The 19,486-nt window shown below is 40.9% G+C and overlaps 1 protein-coding gene across 4 annotated transcripts in view; it reads left to right on the top strand.

The window, feature by feature from the left end:
• The window catches only part of add3a (adducin 3 (gamma) a), a 70,040-nt gene that overhangs the window by 31,780 nt on the left and 18,774 nt on the right, over positions 1 to 19,486 (top strand). For all 4 annotated transcript variants that reach the window (XM_083906172.1, XM_083906169.1, XM_083906170.1 and 1 more), the window contains exons 2-7: positions 1,037 to 1,280; positions 11,230 to 11,368; positions 13,559 to 13,710; positions 13,905 to 13,985; positions 18,905 to 19,054; positions 19,153 to 19,296. In XM_083906172.1, the coding sequence (XP_083762298.1) occupies positions 1,086 to 1,280; positions 11,230 to 11,368; positions 13,559 to 13,710; positions 13,905 to 13,985; positions 18,905 to 19,054; positions 19,153 to 19,296 (861 nt within the window). In that variant the 5' untranslated portion in view covers positions 1,037 to 1,085. The remainder of the gene's footprint in view (positions 1 to 1,036; positions 1,281 to 11,229; positions 11,369 to 13,558; positions 13,711 to 13,904; positions 13,986 to 18,904; positions 19,055 to 19,152; positions 19,297 to 19,486) is intronic.

Below are 19,486 nucleotides of genomic sequence, written 5' to 3'. Positions count from 1 at the left end.
GACCCGAATGAGCAGTAGCTTAGCAACGCGTGTCAAAGTGAATCACTCCTCCGAACCTCGTTCCCAGCGCTCCATGTACACGGCAGAAAGGGTTAACCCCTGCGTCTCTGACCCACCTGCTGTCGTATGACCTCTGAAAGCAACAGGATCCCCTTCTTAAATTCTTTCATGCCTTTTCCTCTCGGGTCTTTCTTTTAAGAGACACCATCTGGTAGAGATCCCATAAGCCATGCCTCTCCCTAATACACCACAAGCTTATTGTCTGTTGCTACCACTTTAACAATTCTGCAAAAGCATCCTGGACAATGTCTTTCTCCTCTCTGTCACTTCATGAACTGTGTCTGTTCTCTCCATCTGGAAAGATGCATACTTGTGTCATGTGTTACTCTACAAATTTCCCCATTTGTAGAGTAATCTTATCTTGTTAGATTTTCAAATATTGAGTGGGAAGTTTTCCCGTTGGCAACTTTGTTCTACTTTATCATACGTAAGCTTTGCCATATTTTCAAATTCATTCCCTTCATCTTTTTCCGAACGTGCTCCTTGGAACGACGAGATGTTTGCTGTAACAATTTGTGTCCTGGAAAGTGTTTGTCGCTGCGCCAGGTGACCTGAGAATGAACAGTGGGAGTGAACCGCTTCACCAGTCAAGGTCTGGATTTAAAGGCCTCTCCTGGTGTTTTCCTCTGCTTTGTTGGGAGGTGTGTCACGGTGCCCTGGATAATGCCTTTGTGAAGTCGTCTCCATACGAGTGTCAGCGTGACACAGTACTCTAAAGCAACAACACTGGTTTTATATTATACATTACAACCAAAGTGAATGGGTTCTCAAATATCTGACCTTAATTTCAGTTGTACTGTATTATCCGTCGTCATCAGCGAAGGCTTTTTTTTTTGGCAGCATTTGAATTTCTGCAGGTGCTGCGTTTGTTCCCCACACTTCCCTCTTCGTGCCCTGAAATATCGCAGGACATTTTTTTTCCACTTGCTTTTCCAAAGACATGATTTAACACGTACTTCTGGTGTTTCCTTCTCAGGTGCGAGTCGAGCAGCAGCCGTAGAGCGTTCGAGTGAGGTGCGGCCGACATGAGCACGGACAACCATGAGGTGGTGGTGACCGCTCCTCCTCCGTCAGGCGGAGGAACCAAGGAGCGCTACTTCGATCGGGTCAACGTCAACGACCCGGAGTACATCAGGGCCAGGAACATGTCGCCTGACCTTCGGCAGGACTTCAACGTTCTGGAGCAGAAGAAACGCGTCACACAGATACTGCAGAGCCCTGTGAGTTAAAAAGCAGCAAACGGGCACATTCTTGTTCTTCTTACCTATACTGTAAAACACAGAGAGACACAATCTAGAGAACAAGGCCCATGAGGTTGGATCATTACAACCCCGATCAATGACGATCAATGACTTACCATGAAGATGAATGATGTGTCTACATGTCTTTCCATTGGTACACTGGAAGATAAGTCAGTTGTTGGGTTCCACTGCTACAACTGACAAATTAGGTCTCATCTTTCATGACATCTGCACTACCGTTCAAAAGTTAGGGGTCACCTATACAATTTTGTGTGTGTTTTCTAATCATCCAATAGCCTTCTAGCGCGATTAGCAAAGACAATGTACCATTAGAACACTGGAGAGATGGTTGCTGGAAATGGGCCTCTATACACCTATGTATATATTCCATTAAAAACCAGACGTTTGCAGCTAGAATAGTCGTTTACCACATTAACAATGTATAGAGTGTATTTCTGATCAATTTAAAAAAGTGATTTTCCTTCAAAAATAAGGACATTTCTAAGTGACCCAAACTTACGGATTTAAACGGTAGCTTAAATCAACATATACTACAGATGGTCTGTATTTTCCATGTGGAAATGGAACTTGGCTTGTCTGTTGGAAGCTTCCCGCGGCTCCTAATTCTAGGATGGTTTCTCGTAGAGGATGGGTTAAATGCAGAGAAGGAATTTCCCCTCCGGGGCTGATAAAAAAATACAAATTAATGTATTTATATATAAATTATGTTCCCATTTTGAGGAAAAGACAATAAAGCATGGCACTTGAGTTGGTTGGCAGCTAGTATTGATAAGAATGGTACCTGGTTGCAGGTGAATTTCTGGTTTTCCGTCTATGGTCTGTCTACATTTCTTTGTCCCTCTGATGGACTGGCGTACTGTCCAGTGTGTCCAGTGGAGGCTTTAACTTCCCTCAAGTCTGAACAGGACAGGCAGTTTTATTAAATATAATAAAAATGGACAGAGCGAAGACTGCCTCTTGCCTTTTGCCAGAGAAATAGCAGAATAGTGCTTATTCAAGACACAGTTGAGCTGTCAGGATTGCAGAAGAGCCCATGGAGAACTGACTGAACTTTTCACCTGGATGACCAATAGTGTGGGAAATCACTTCCCGTTTTCTCTCTCTGTCAGTTATTATTCCCCAATCGAGTGATTTCTTAAGAAGTCACAGTAGCGAGTGCGCCCCGTGTGCTTGTGTGTTTGTGCTCGTGTTGATGTGACACTGGCAACAGAATCTCCAGAGTCAGCAGGCCACTAACACCCTAATATAACCACCAGCTACCACACCCTTGTTCGGACTCTCAAAGTGCCCAGTGGTTCTCATGCTGCCTCTGGTTTTGCTGAAGTCAACCACACAGGGCGAATGGGGCAGTTTTCACCCAACACAAGTAATGTTGTTTGCATTTTATTGTTGTCTTTTGAGGTTTGAATAACTGTCGCTCTACCAGCCAACTTAATAGATGTTTTGGAGAAATGTTACAACCCCCAATGCAATCACACATATATTTACTTATGCATTGTCGTGAATGTAAAGGAAAACCCCTTTGGTCTTGTTTCTTTGTTGGCCAGGATCTAAATGTAGTATATTTGTGATCATACACTCTTAGAAATAAGGGTTCCAAAAGGGTCTTTCGACAAAGGCTGAGGTTCTACCTGGAACTATTTCCTTCTAACCCTTTAAAACCCCTTTCCCGAATAAAGGGTTTTAAAAGGGTTCTTGATGGAACCCTCCAAAAGGATTCCAGGTGGAACCTTTAAGAACCTTATATGGTTCTACTTAGCACTTTTATTTCTCAGAGTGTAGCTAAGAATTAGCTCAAAGAACACGTTAAAGCGTTCATAGACTGGAAGTTCTAAATTTACGCTGTTTTTTTGGTGTGTATCTGCGCCATTACCTTGTTTGTTATGAAGCCCTAAAGTTTCAAAACAAACAGTTCAGCCACAGCTGAGAACGTTGGTTTTATTGTCTTCTCGGGCTCTGCAAGTGGTCTGACGTAAGGATCCCGTCTCCTGAACAGCAGATCCTCCTGCTTCGGGCACTATTCCGGGCACCAGTCCAGGCACATCGGGTTGCGTACATTGAACCACAGAAGAAGAACGTCCGTTGTGGACGTGTCTCACTTGCAACAGTGTAGTCCGACTCCGGGTCAAAGGCGGAAAAGGGACTGCGGTGGAGAGTCATTACGAAACCATTTTTTAAGATTGTTAAAACAATGTTTTGATAATGAGTAGCAGTGCAGCCACCGTTCCAGAGGGGGGAGCTGCGCTTCTGAGAGCTGACGTTGCTAATTACGTCGCTTCCAGGTACCTGGCCAATCACAAGACAGTCCGTCTTCTGGGGGTGAGATTTCAGTCTGAAACAGCGCGGCTGACGAGAGCTTCAGTGAGGAGAGATTTTGATTAGCTTTTTTGCAGCAACTAGGAAGTTTTTGACCAATAAAAACAAGTTAGTGTATAAAAGTACACCTCCATAACTCACATATATGCGATAGGACCACTCTTGAGCTTTAAAATGAATCTACAAAACACAAAATTGTAGGTGATAATGTAAGACTTAAAGAAACAAGTCAAATGTCCAAAATTTAAAGCTATATTGAAAATATTCCATTTGATTTTTGAACCCTGAATGCATTTATTCTTCTATGAGAGTACATCTATCTTCATAGCATCTGTGCACACAGGTCCACTATAGTGTGGCGCCTCAACGTCTCAGTTCAGCCTACATACATTATAGGTATATTTACTCTGCGCTATTGCCACAAAGCAGGTCTCAGGCTATTGTGCTTCTCACTGTTAACAATGGGAGTGAACCTTTGCAAACACAAATTATGTTTGTTTTTAGGTCCGTATGCAAAAGCAGGGTGAATTATTTTTCAAGTGACGGATAGGAGGTTATTGGTCGAGAGTCAGCTGTGACATTTGTAAAGGATTTAGGTGAAGGATAAGGTTTTGACGCCGCTAAGACGATGATTGTTATGAATGAGTGCTGCTTACACGTAGAGTAACTCAAGTCTGGATGTGTGTGTGATTGATACTAGGTAGTGGCTGCTCTGCGGTTTGGCTCTTTTCTTTTTTAGCTTTAAATGTGATCCACATTCTGCACATGCCCGGTGCGGTTTTCTTGGCACACAACATTTTGTGCCAGATGTCTGGAAGGGCAGGACCCTTGTGCTGCTGATGCAGGTTTCCACTTGATACTGTGCATGTGTGTGTGTGTGTGTGTGTGTGTGTGTGTGTGTGTGTGAGATTAACTGCCACAAATATAGTTAGAGGTGACCAAATGAAGGAGTACATTTTAAGGCCTTTGCTCGATGCAGTGCTGCCATGATGGAGCGTCTGAGCCCCGACTGTCACTGGTGTGTTTTGTGGTGTATGTCAGTCTGGTACAGCTAGCTTCAGTTTGTGCTTATCAGGGGCAGCTCACGCATGTTTTAGCATCTCTTGAGCTCATCGTTGTCATAAGGCCCTCACTCAGCTCTATTATTTACCACTGCATCATTTCTACTTGTTGCTTTACTTCTCTTTCGTACAGTGTCAAGTATATTACTCTCACTTAATGTGGTTTTGAGCACGTGCCAAACAAACGGCTCTCAGTTCCCAGTAACAGGTGGTCCCCTGTGGGCTGAAGATTGTTTGCAGCCCTCACATCAGGACAGTTGGCCACGGAGCGCTGATTTACTCGTATTCGGCAACAATGACAAGCGTGTTTCGCCAGCTGCGTGCTGCCGTGTGGGCTCGTTTCAGTGTTTCACTGGTGTATTTTCCATTTTTATGTCTGCCTATTGATGTCTCATCTTCAACCACACACACAACAAAAACAACAGCAACATGCGTTTCACCAGCAGGATGTCCACACTAAAGCGTCTCACTCCGTTCCCTCTCGGCTCTGTTTTGATTCCAGTGTTATGGGACCCGTGGCGGTTTTAGATTACATGGTTTCTAGCGCTCGTATGGCAGGTTGTATTTAAAGTCCGACCAATATAGATCAGACGGGACTGAATCAACTTGTCTCATTCATGCAGCTGTGTTTACGTTTAAAAGTCGAAGGCTACAGCGGAACGTTCAAGCTTTTTTTTTTTTATCATGTCACCATCACCATGTCTGCACGGATACTTACTTTGCATGTATGCAACAGCAATATTGTCTTAGAGGCAAAGAAAGACCACAAGTCCAAAACCAAGCTCTTTTAATCCTCAAATAAGGACATCGAAAACACATTAGAGGGAAACTTATGTTTGAAACAATAGAATAATCTTTCCTTATCCCATTATCCAAGTAAATTTCAAAATGGCAGCCATTTCCAACCGTCTTTTACATTAGAATTTCATTTCCTGGGCCGATTTCAATGATTTTGGTGTTAAATGATTGGTATAATTTCTAATTTCTATTAATCTGAAATCCTTTTTATATCTCTTCCTGCTCTTTACTCAAAATATTTTCTAAAATATTGTACAAAATATGCACAAACACAAAATTATTCCAGCAAAACAGCATGGCACACAACAAACAAAATAAAGAGGAAAAATTTTTTTTTTCTGTCAAGCAATACTATCAGACCTGACTTGGAGAGTCATTTGTGACTTTGTGTTTATACATAACTGCACCACAGAATCAAGCAGGGGCAAGCAGCCAACTTTAGAATTCAAAGTTTAGCGGGCACTTCTTTGTGTTTTCAGTCATACTCCAACCTGTATGGAACCCTCGCGCTTTACTTGTGCAATGTTTCGGTTGCCTCCGGTTGCCTTGATGTGATATGAACCTCTTTGCGTGCGCAGCATCAGAAAGACGCCAGGCAACAAAAGATGCTAACTGCCATGGAGGTTGAGCGCTGGGCAACGATAGCTCAGTGGTAGAGCGATTCCTCTTTCAACTGCGCGGTTGTGGGTTTGATTCCCGGCTTAGCTAGTCTGCCGGGAAAGACACTTTTAAAACACCATGGCTGTGAAAGAATGAGTGTGAAAGATGTGTGGTAGAAAATGTTCTGCTAGTGAAGGGTTGTGAATTTGTGAATGGCAAAACTGAACAGTACTGAGGGGTCAGACCATTTACTTTTTCCGTGTACACGACCATTCAAATGTTTTAAGTCACTTAGAAATGTCATTATTTTTAAAGGATAAGCATTTTTTTCAATGAATATAACCTTAAATTAATCAGAAATACACTCTATTCATTGTTAATGTGGTAATTGTCTGTTTTTTTTATGGAATAGGTTAAATCAGATTTTAATTTGAGTTCGTCTTCCATGTTCTATTTTTTGCATTTCCCCTCATGTTTGGTCTCTTCTCTGCCAATAGGGTTTTCTTTCTCCTCCTGCACTTCCTCTACTTTTTTCCCCCCAGAATGTGGCACACTTTGTGCATCATCCATTGACATATCTGCAGATGCCAAGTGGTAAATTTGCCCAGTCGAATTTCCTCTCGACCCGGGGATCTCAGAGCAAGAGCATATTTTCTCCTCTTCACTCCTACTTGTCAGAAAAGGGTTGTGGATTCTTTGCTTTGGTGGCTTTGGTTGAGAACCCTTTCGTGCAAGGCAAATGTCAGTTGTTTTTTTACAGCCCTAAAGGCTAATTTGACAGAACATTAGTGGTTAAACTCCCTCCAGGGACTCTTAAATACCACAGCCTTTCCCCTCTGCGACCGTGTTTAACTTTGACATTTCACGAGACATCACTTTGGGTGCTGAACTTAGTGAAACCTCCACCAGTGCCCCCAGGATTACAGGGCAAAATGCGTAAAAGCTACAAAGTCCACTGAAGTTCATGTACAACCTCAGAGGAAGAGGCCAAAAGTCAAAAGCATGCTACTGGTGTTCAGTCTATAAGACTCCCGTTACTATCACCATCTGGCAACAGAAACAATCCTTTCTTTAAAATTCAAAACCAGTGACAAAGATTTACGAAGGGTCAGGAGAAGGAGACGCTGCATGGCGTCAACTGATCAAACAGGTGCTTTTTGTCTGCTACTGGTACAGAAATGTTTTAGTCCAGTGTGTGGAATCCGTTTCCCGACTGACTGTTGTAAGTACACCAAAGCACATTGAATACAGTTTTAGTGTCGTTATAATCTAATCATCTAATAACCAGCAACAGTTACTTCCGCTCAGTAATGACTAGCCTCAGATTAAAGTTTTAGAGTCACTAATGTCTGACTTCATGTTGCCTCAACTAAAACTGTTTCTGCTCTGTGGTGGTTTTACTGACTTAGGGTTAAATGTAGGGGTATCAGTAGTGCATTGTTTTTTGTGTTTTCCATTAAACGTCACACTTTTAGTCATCGAAAGAGTTGCAAAATGAATAGAAATGTAGTCAAGACATTGACAGGATTAGAAATATGGGCCTCTATACACCATCACATATGTACATATTCAATTAAAAACCAGACATTTGCAGCTAGAATAGTCGTTTACTACATTAACAATGTAAAGAGTGTATTTCTGATTCATTTAATGTTATATTCATTGAAAAAAAGTGCTTTTACAAAGTGACCCCAAACTTTTGAACGGTAGTATATATCCACATATACAACTGTATCGATACCAACAGTACCACCTCCTGAAATGTTAACAAACAGGATACCACAATTGTTTGTCTAAAAGTGTTATCTTTCTCCTATAATCACAGATTGAAGCATGAAAATAAACCATCACAGTTAAATTAGTTTTTCCTAAAATGGAATATGGAGTCCTTTTCTGGCATTTATATTCCAGTATCCTGACAAAGCAAATGCAGTCCACTTTGTTGAATGAAATCAGCGTTAATGTTCCCCAGTGGCCATGTTTTCTGTCAGGGTGAACGAGTGCATCCTCTCATTAAAAAATAAATAAATAAATAAGTCCAGAGAGTTTATGCAGAGTATGGAGACATTGCAGTCTGTCTAGAGGACCAATTTCACTGACGCACACTGAGGTTAGATGAGGGGAATCGATAGCGATGGCAAGCTTACAGGCAGCCACTCTCCCTCTTTGTAACGTTGTCACATGGGCTGTTTGAAAGAACAACTTTGTGCTGACATCAATAGCGAGACTGAAATTACAGGCCTCACCTGGCTTGTTTTTGAGAGATTGTTTCCTCGCCTTCTTTTGTTGTTTGTCGACACATTTGTTGAGTATTTCAGACTAAGTACGTTCACATCAGGACTCAGATTCAGCCTTTACTCAACGATATGATGTTTAAGGCCTCTCGCTTTGGTTTTTGAGCCAAAACAACAACCGTATTTTTAAAATGTTCTTAATTGAGCTCTGCTGTAGTGAGTCACATGAAACCAGTGTGGTGTAATTTCACATGAGGCAATGCTGAAACCATCGGGAACAACACACGCTTCTTTGATCAGGGCTAAAGAACAGATGTGTCGGATCCGCCTCGCTCCAGCGAACGCATAAAAAGTCTTCCTTTCCCACTGTATCTTTTCTTTCTTAACTGCAATTTTAAATGTGACCTGAACGTGCAACAATAACTGCAGCACAATCAAGGGAATCCCATCAAAAGGAAACTTATCTGGAAGTGCGATGCCACAAGCTCTTGAAAGACGAGACAAAAATGTCTGTATTGTAAGTATAATCTGATTGCTTGTGGAAAAGTCCCTTTGTCCACCATCCACCCACCCACCGGTTAAGTGGTGATAAAAATACTTTAACAGGAATGACATCAGCCCTTATCAGTGTCCTTAAGGAAGACCTGACTCCTGGATGATGTCTTATCTAGTCTGCTCAGTAGAGGCGAGGTCATGCAGGAGTGTCACAACACAACACGGTCCGTCTTTCGGGGGTGAGATTTCGGTCTGAAACAGCGCGGCTGAGGAGAGCTTCAGTGAGGAGAGATTTCTATCGGCTCGTTTGCAGTAACTAGGAGGTTTTTCCATTTATCGTTTGTTTGTTTTTAATAATTAAACCTACTCTCCGGTTACTGTGTACTTTACCCCGGAGGTCTCGTATCCAGGACAACAACAGCCTAAAAAAAAGCAGATAAATAAAGAATAGAACCCTAAACCTCACTGGTAACCTCACCGTTAAGGACAAAGAAATTTCTGGTTGGATTTCAGACCCTGCAGTGTTACAGTAACTGAATGATCCAGACTTAACAATACAACTCCACCTGGGCTTGAAACCAAAAGCTCCTCATCTGTATCACAGTAAAAGACCACGAGGAAACGAAATGTCAGATGTGCTGTTGTTTATCCTCAATCACATTATATACAGGTGGTCGGAGATAAGTGGATGAAGTATATTTTTAGGAGTATGATGTTTTCACTGGTTTTAATGAATCGCATTTCAAAAATCTATAAGCGGCGCACTGTCAGTTTTCTCACTGAACACAATTTAGGAGATGTTCTGCGATAAAACAAAATGTTAAAGGCGCCATATGTAAGAATGTGGCCAAAAACGGTTGCTACACTCAAATTCAAAATACAGAGGTCTTTTAGGTTTTGTTTTCTCCCCCATTGTAGCTCAGACGTAACTGGCAGCCCGTGGTTGCTCGGCAGCTGAGACTCTAATGACTGCAATGCTTGTTAGACGGTGGTAGGTGGCGCCACATGCCAAGACATGATTTCAAAACAAAACTGATTTTTTTTTTTTTTTATGCGAATATTTTGCCTGTAATGTTGATTTTATATGAATATTATTCCTGAGTCAGTAGCTTTAGATTTATAACATAATTAAGCTTTAAATGTGTGGAAGTGTGGACTGTAAGTGTATGTTTAAAATCTTCTTTACTGGACCCAGATTTAATGAGCTCAACACGCTGTGAGCCCTGCATTACTTTCACTAGCTCTCATACGATATTCGGATGTTTTGAATATTGCCTTCTGCATCTGAGCTGCTAATTCCTGTTCGAACACTTGATCTAATGGCAAGTGCTAAATTATACCGAGCTTGATATGACATCGGACAAGAGCATGTTAGCGTTCGCTGTATTGTCTGTGGATTGAGCTGATGACTGTCGCCTGGACGTGAGGATTAGCCGCTTTCTCTGCCAGTCATTTCAAGTAGCCAATCGCGTGATGCTGCGGCTTGTGAGCTTGTTAGACTTTGCCAGTCCTGACTCAGCTTCCTGTGTGTGTGTCCAGCTTCATGAATCCCTCACAGGATGATTTACTTTGACACCCGAGGAGCGTCTGTAATCTGTGACTCGTACATTGTCCTCATTCTATCTCCTGTTATTCCCAAGCTTCCTGTCTCTCGATGTCCCCACATTTTTCCACACCGTCATCTCTGTCACCAGCAATACCCTGCTCTCGCTCTCCACTCTTGTACTGTTTTGTGTCTCACCAAAATGTCTCTTTCAAACGGAACATTATTGCAGCAAAACATTTATTACAAATGTACAAAAATGGTCAATGTATTGCATTTGTACAGCATGGCATACAACAAACAAAACAAAGAGGAAAACATATTTTTTCTGTCAAACAATACTATCAGACATGACATAGAGAGTGTTTATTAACAAAATGTTACTAATCAATTATAACTTGAACAGCAGAATCAATGTACATTTTTCACATTCACATCTATAATGCGTTTAGCATTCTCCATATGCATATTTTGTACATTATTTGAGAAAGTAAATGGCAGAAAGAGATATAAAAAGGATTTCTGATTCAGGAAATTAAATTCTGATGTAAAAGATGGTGGAAAAATGGCGCCATTTTTAAAATTTACGTGGCTGATGGGATTTTTCAAAAGAATGACCCAAGAGGTGCATTCAGTCAAATGTTGGTGCTTCTTTCCAGTTGTGCCCTTCTAACATTTACAGGCTATAAAACAAGTTTTAAAACTCATTGAAAGAATAGTAATCCACACAGCATCTCCGATCTGCATTTCAGGATCATCAAGGTGTCACTCTTATTCTCCACTGGCCTTCTTGCCATCAACAATTATAATCCCCTTGGGGACAATAAAGAAACTAACTGACTAATATTCTTTTCTCCCAGGCCTTCAAGGAGGAGTTGGAGAGTCTGATCCAGGAACAGCAGTGTAAGGGAAACAACCCCACTGGTCTTCTTGCCCTCAGACAGATCGCTGACTTCTTCATGGCAAGCTCAGTGGCTGGTTTCAACACCTCCTCTCTCAGTGAGTACACACAGCACTGCTCCCTATGACCCGGGGCAACCAAACCCTAACATTCAAATACATTCTGCCTTTGCCCAAGGTCCTTCCTTTGCCCAAGGAGCATCAATATTTGACTAATTAAAGGAACATATATATATATATATATATGTAATAGGAGCAAATATTAGCTTTTTAAGTATTAGGGCATAAACAGGCTTAGAAGATGCAACCCCAGGCTCCAGAACCAGTAAAACTGTTTTCAGCTGTGCTAACATCATTGCCCAAGGGTTTTCTAATCATCAACAGCCTTCTAACACGATTAGCAAACACAATGTACCATTAGAACACTGGAGAGATGGTTGCTGGAAATGGGCCTCTATACACCTATGTACATGTTCCATTAAAAACCAGACGTCTGCAGCTAGAATAGTCGTTTACCACATTAACAATGTATAGAGTGTATTTCTGATTCATTTAATGTTATATTCATTGAAGAAAAGTGCTTTTCTTTCAAAAATAAGGACATTTCTAAGTGTATGAACGGTAGTGTATGTGAAGTCAGACTGCTGGAATGCACAGATTATGCTGAATTACATGTCAGAAGCAATATAATAGTGCAGTGACTCTTTTCCTTGAATTACTTTGATAATAACGAGTAAGTCTGAGGACGTGTGGCAGTCAATTATCTAAGGATGGAGTATTCAGAGTGAGGATCAGGTTGCTATATTTATACCCGTAGGTGCAGTGTTGATTTGACAAATAATTTAAAGACAGCAAAGATTTGGCAGGTATGATAATACATAATGGCAAAAAAATAAAACATGATAATAAGGAGTGAAAAAAGTGCTCCAGGGCTCCACTCACCAGGATTTCAAATACATAATAAATAGCCAAAGAATTTGCCAACCAGTTAGTAATTAGTTAAGTGTATAATGAAGCCTGACATGTCTGATACGGAACAAATCATCGAGGGAAGATGGCGCCAGTGTGTGTGGCACGATGTCTACCACTGCTAATTTTTGTCATATTATTACTGTTTCTGACACTTGTCACTAATGCTGTCCTCAGATGGTTTTTAAACGTGCTATTGAAGTAAATTTGGGGTGGATTATTTGCCAGTAGAAAATCCAGCTACTATGTTGTTACTCTTGTCTTACTCTAACTTCTCTAAATACTTAAACTATTCTATTTAAATGACTCTACTTAACACTGACTATTCTAATTTACTCCAACTACTCGATTGAAATACTAAATACTGTTATACTCTTACTCTAAAACGCCAACTACTCTACTCTAACTTCTCTGAATACTTTACTCTATTGTTTCTACTCAAATTACTCCACTTAACCCTAACTACTCGTACAATACTCTACTTTTAATTATTGTATTTATTTAAATTCTATTCAAATTACTCTACACTTTCCCCAACTCTACTCTACTTCAAGTACTCTGCTCTTGCTCTACTCTAACTACTTTAATAATTCGAAATTAAAGGTCCCATATTATGCAAAATCAACTTTTAAATAATTTAAATCCTTATATTTGGGACTCTGGAGGCCCTACTAGTCGCCAAAGTGTGAAAAAAAGAAGACTTGCTCACGTTTTTGTGGTCTTCCTCAGTCTAAGTACAGGAGATAAAACACGCGATGTTGACTTCCGCACTTATTGGGACATCACAAGACGCTAAATTCCTGGAATTGTTGTCTCGCGGAGCTCCGCTTTGTCCGTAAAACACGCGAGAGTGCTGGCGAGGGCAACGGTTTCCGAAAACCGGAACCCCGCGAAAAGTTCTATTCTTGGCTCCACAGTGCAGCACAGAGATCTACACAAACTTCCAGCCTCAGAGCATTTATCTGTCCAGTGGATACATGTTATATATGACGGCTATGTGCCGGCTGGAGCCTGCAAATTATCACTTTTCCAAATGCTTAGCTCCCAATAGCCTCTGTGGCTGATGTCATTTCCTGTTCCTTAAATTTCGTTTGACTTTTTTTTAAGGTGGATCTTTAAGGTGGACCTAAAGAGATACTATTAAACAGAGCGTTCTGAACAGGGCTGTTTTGGCAGGGTGATTGAGCTACTGTGGTGCTTCATCCTTATGGGATTTTGACCAAAGCATGTCACAGACATGTTCATTAGGACACCAGGGAACTAGGTTCACTTGGAGAAATAGAGTATAATATGGGACCTTTTATTTTTTTTTGTATCCAGGTCTGGGGATGGTCACTCCCATCAACGACATGTACGGGGTGGAATCCACCACGTTGGTGAAAGGCGAGAAGCTGACGCGCTGTAAGCTGGCCAGCGTCTACAGACTGGTGGACCTGTTCAGCTGGGCACACTTTGCCAGCGCTTACATCACAGTGAGTGACCACAGAACCAACCAGACACAATATTTAAAAAAAACAAAAAAAAAAAAAAACACTTTGAGTATATATTCTGATTGGCTTTTAAACTAAGGTCATCTCAATACTGACGCTACATAAACACTCTTCTTTAATCTGTTTAATGCTGTAACAATAATTTGTAACGTGACGCGATTTTTTTCCTTTCCAAGGCTCGAGTCAGTAAAGAGCAAGACCACATTCTTATCATCCCCAGAGGATTGTCGTTCGCCGAGGCATCTGCATCAAACCTGGTAAGAAACATTAAATGCAAATAACACAATCTTCTTTTTTTGCCTTTAATACACAGAAATACATCTTTTCTTATGCAAAGTTTTTCTATTTGTTTCTTGACTATTGACTCTACACACCAAAGTACGTTATGTCAGGCTTGCATGTGGCAAAAACTGAGAAGCAGGTGTTGATCGTGCACACAAACATTTATTTGCTATTTGCTCTATTTTATTAGTCCGTTAAAGTGTATACGCTCACAGCAATGGTGACAGAATGAACAAAGACGGGGGGGGGAACACAGCAAACACAAGACGAAGAGAACGATGTTCGAGGGCTATGACATCATCGTTTTCCCATAGTTGCACATTGGGTAACGATGCTTATAATAAAACCACACTATTAGCATTAGCTAAGCATGAATAAATATTGAATTCATCATTTATAACGCATGAATACTCATGTAGTTTATAAAGACATTTATAAATGTTTTACTCATGTGCTGAAGCATGTACTGAGACACTGCTGGATGCTGATTGGCTGCTTGAGTACAGCAGCTGTTTGGACACTGTTCCTCAGCTGGTGTGATGAGTAAAGCATTTATAATTGTGTTTATAAACTGCAAACTAAGTATTCATGTGTTATAAATGATGAATTCAATATTTATTCGCACTTAACTAATGCTACTAGTGTGTACTTATTATAAAGTGTTACCATATACTGCATATGGGTTTGAGATTTTATCCCTCTGGGACTTGTTGTTTCTCTGCAGAAAAAGATATTGAGGCTGCAGCGATAAAATATAACAGGGTTGTCAGTGCCCTTGTCTGTATGATTCTGTTTTCACATTTGAGTGTTTTCATGCGAGGACACAGAAGCGACTCCCTTTCTCTCACCTCTGGAGCTTGTAGTTGTGTGTTTACAGTGGTCAGTTTGTGACTCTGTAACTGGTCAACAAATGCTGTGTGTGTATGTGTGTGTGTGTGTGTGTGTGTGGTTTGGGTCGTTTGGGTCGTTTGTCTCTCTTTTTCAGTTCAAAGATTGAACATGTCGCACAACAACATGAGTAATAATCTGTTGGCAACCTCATTTCCTTCTGCCTCGCATTTGAACTCCCTCTAATTCAGTTTCTATTTCCATCTGTTTCACTCTCGTTTGCCTCCCTTATCATCGACTTTGGTTGGTTTTAGTTTCATGTTATTCCTATGTATCTTGTTCTAAAAGACAAAAAATAGATAAGTTATAAAAATAATATTATATGTATATTATATATATGTGTATATATGTATGTGTATATATATATGCGTAAATATATATGTGTATATATGTATGTGTATATATGTATATATGTATGTGTATATATATGTGTGTATGTAGATATATGTGTGTATATATATATGTATGTATATATATGTATATACGTATGTATATTTATATATGTATATACATACATATGTATGTGTATATATATATGTATGTGTATATATATATGTATGTGTATATGTACGTATATGTGTGTAATATATATATATATACGTGTATATATATACGTATATGTATGTATATATACATATCTATATACGTATATATAGATATGTATATATGTGTATATATATATACTTGCTGAATGGTTCAGTTTCCATTAATAAAATGGCACTTTAATACAAGCACATACGCTAGTATCAGTAACCTTTATCACTATATTTAAAGCTGTATACCTGGAAAATAAGCAAGGTATGTACGAGATACCACATAATCTGACATAAGCTAACATGAAACGCCACTAAAAAAAGAATTGTAAGCTTGCCTTGATTCTTGTTGGAGAATCTTTGAATGATCTTTGTGTTTCTTGCTGGTGCATTTTCTTTTTGTTATTATTTTTTCAGGTGGCAATTTCTCTCTTTTTGTCCGACAAACTCCTCTCTGATCACATCTTCTCTCGTCCATATTTCTGGTCTGTTTTCCATCTGCTCTGTGTTATCTTCAACACCTGTGCAAACACACAGACACCCCTGTGGTGTTGCTGCAGGTGGTTGACAGGACCTGTAGTAGCTTAACTACTAAAGGACACATTTCACTGTTTGACCTTCTTGATTTGTTGGCAGGTTTCGAGATATTTAACCAAACCCAGCTGAACTTCAGCTGCAAAACCTCCTTTCCACGCAGGTGTCTGCAGTTCACCAAGAAACTCGTCGCTAACTTCTGCTTCTGAAGCGATTCATTATACTCTGCATATAATATACTTAGTTTTTCGTAAGCAATCCTGATAGACTTTTAAGGCTGTAGACACCTCCCAAAAAATCACACAGTAGAAGAAAACTGTTTAAAAGGCCTAAAAGTGATCTGAAGAAAAACTTGGTATTGTTTTCCAGGAGTGGTTGTCGGTATCAGAGCGATGATCACTAAATGATGTCGCCTTTGCAGATTTTCTAGATTTTCTAGCCTCTGTACGCACGCAGCTCAGTTGAAGTTATATTTATTTAGAGGGAATCATCCAGGAAAAGAGTGCTCGAGGTCTTGGAGGCTTGGTAATCGGAGAAAGTGCTGTTGTCCTTGGTCAGTTTCCACACGCCTCTCCTCTGTTTGAGCTCGGAGGTGAAGTTGCAGTCGTGGACAAGCTTCCATGTCTGTACCATACATACTTTTATGTGTAGTTTAACTAGTGCAGTACCTGTAGGAAGTATGTATTCCTATAGTGGGAGCTGAAGAAGATTTTTCAGTTATGTCCAAATGAGGCTGTGTGTGAAGGTTGGATGTACAAAGAGGTGTACTCTTGTGTAGGGTTAATCTACAAAGGGTAAGACTTGGATGTACATTGAGATATAAAGAGACACAGACATAGTTATTTTAAGAAAAAGAAAATGATGTGTGCATTGACGAGATGCAGTGAGTAGTATTATGAATCGAGCAGTAGGCTATTCGCGACCTGCAGAACCGCTTCCATTGTGGCCACATCCATGCATTTTTACAGGTGCATTATGTAATAAATCTAAAGCAACTGGCCATCAAAACCTTCTAATATGTCACAGAGACTCATGAATAATGTTCATATAACAAACTGAACTCACCAACAACAACAGTACAGCCAAAATATTCGCATTAAAAAACTTTGCAGACCGCAAATCATGTTTATGTTTTGAAATCACGTTCTGGCATGTGGCGCCACCTACCGCCGTCTACCAATCATTGCAGTCAGTAGAGTCTCAGCTGCCGAGCAAACCACGGGTTGCCAGTTACGTCTGAGCTACAATGGCTGGAGAAAACAAAACCTAAAAACCACGGTATTTTGAATTTGAGTGTAGCAACCGTTTTTGGCCACATTCTTAAATATGGCGCCTTTGAAAACACTCGCTCACGGCAAAACTATGTTCTGTCACAATGAAATACTCATCAGTCCTTAAAGTTATGAGCTTGGACACGATGTTGTACAACAAGCACCCATTTTTTTTGACACAGTGTTTGCAAATGCATTGCTTTAAAAGTAGCCTCCAAAAAAATTTGAAAATCAAGGATGCACACCATCGGGCCATGCTCAACCCATATCCAAAAACATCAGTGCTTCTTATCATCTATTCAACAGCAGTAGACCTTTCAGATTTTTTCCGACACGTCCTTTGGCACCGTTTTTATAATTAGCATTGCTATGTTTATCAGTAGGGGCCTCTCTCCTCTCAGCTGGGGAGCTATCTGACTGACTCGGCCTGGGGGGAGGAGGGCGGTAATCCAGCGCGAGGGAGCAGCAGGGGACAGGGGATGAACTTATATACTCTACCAGACGCGTGATATAAACAATCGATGTTCAATCATCAGTCAGCCTGCTTTGACAAAGATGGCACCATTTCATTTGGTGTGGCCTGTGCCATTCTCTTTCCTGTGCTGGGTGAAAGCTCAACAGAGATGGAGCATTGATCCAAATGTCCATATAAGGCCATTCAAGGACATGATGTTCGCCAGTCCATCAAAGGGCCACATATAGAAACAAACAACAGTTTTTGGACTGTTGGAGGAAGCCGGAGAACCCGGAGAAAACCCACGCACACATGGGGAGAACATGCAAACTCATTGCAGAAAGGCCCTTGTTCCGAAGTTGTTCCAACCTGGGTTCGAAACCATCTCTCGAGCTGGTTCGAACCCCGAGCTCTCGAGTACCGATACTCAAGAGCTCATTGAGAGCTAAATGCTTGCTGTCAAAAATCACTTTGTGGTTTCTTAGGAGACTAAAATCAGATCTCAGGCAAAACTAAAAGGGGAATGGGAAGAAATAAAAGAACCATGTCATTTAGTATGTGTTACTAATTCTTGTTTAGTTTGAATGATGAACAAAACCTGATTAACCTTATCTCTTTCAATAAGAGATAGGGTTGAAAAGAACGGTTTACCCTTTAGAGAAAGAAAAGCCGTTTTCTCCACATTTCACTTGCCAGTTATTTGTAGTGTAGGATAACAAGAGGCTGAGTCCCTGTTTTACAAGCTCCAGATGTGAAGTGGGTGTATTTTATTATATTGGGATTATTATTATGCGATGCCCATCCCTGTTGTGATCCTGCTGAATGGACTTTGTCTTTTGAATGAAGAATGTAAGTTCTGGTTTGAATCAGAGAACACGTGGCTACGCCGATGGCAAGTTTGTACGAGCTCTGCAGGCAACGCTGCAGTGTTCTCTTTGTTATTTGGTTTTACTGCTGCAGACTTAGCCTTTCTATACCATTGTGTCTTCATCGCTTTCTTCCCCAACTCTCTGCCCTCCAGGTTTTTGCGTTTTCTTGTTGATCCCCAAATGCATTGCCCCTTTTAAGACGACTGATTTTGACTTATGGGCTTTTTTGACACCATCTCCGCAGTGTCCTCTTTATCTCCCGTTGTTCCTGTCGAGCTTTACAACCTCCAGATAAAACCCATCAAAACACGCACTGACTCCGTCTCGTCTCCTCGTTTTCCTCAGGTGAAGGTCAACATCATCGGCAATGTGATCGAACAGGGCACCACCAACCTGAGGATAGACCCCGTGGGCTTCAGCCCCCATGCTGCCATCTACTCCATGCGTCCAGACATACGCTGCATCGTCCATGTGCACACTCCTGCCATGGCTGCTGTGAGTCGCAACAGAGCGACCGTGGAGCTTCTTCACCCTGGTTCATCTCATCACTCGTATGACTTCACCGCCTTCTTCTCCTTTCCCTGCCGATTTAGGTGTCGTCTATGAAGTGCGGCATCCTGCCCATTTCCCAGGAGTCGTTGGTCCTGGGTGACGTCGCCTACTACAACTACCAGGGCAGCCTGGATGACCAGGAGGACCGCAGAGAACTGCAGAAGGCCCTGGGGCCAACAGCAAAGGTAGGAAAACACAAGGAAACCAATCATTCAATCAAGAAAGGTTTAAGATGTTTGAAAATTCGACTGCCAGCTACAAGCATGAACCAGTCACTTTAAAGGAGACATATTATGCTAAATCAACTTTTTAATCATTTTAATTCTTATATTTGGGACTCTGGAGGCCCTATGAGTAGGCTAAGTGTGAAAAAAG

Source organism: Microchirus variegatus (assembly GCF_963457635.1).
Source record: "Microchirus variegatus genome assembly, chromosome: 19".
Classification (NCBI taxonomy): domain Eukaryota; kingdom Metazoa; phylum Chordata; class Actinopteri; order Pleuronectiformes; family Soleidae; genus Microchirus; species Microchirus variegatus.
The sequence above is the reverse complement of the archived record's forward strand: the minus strand, read 5'-3'. Positions and strand labels throughout refer to the sequence as shown.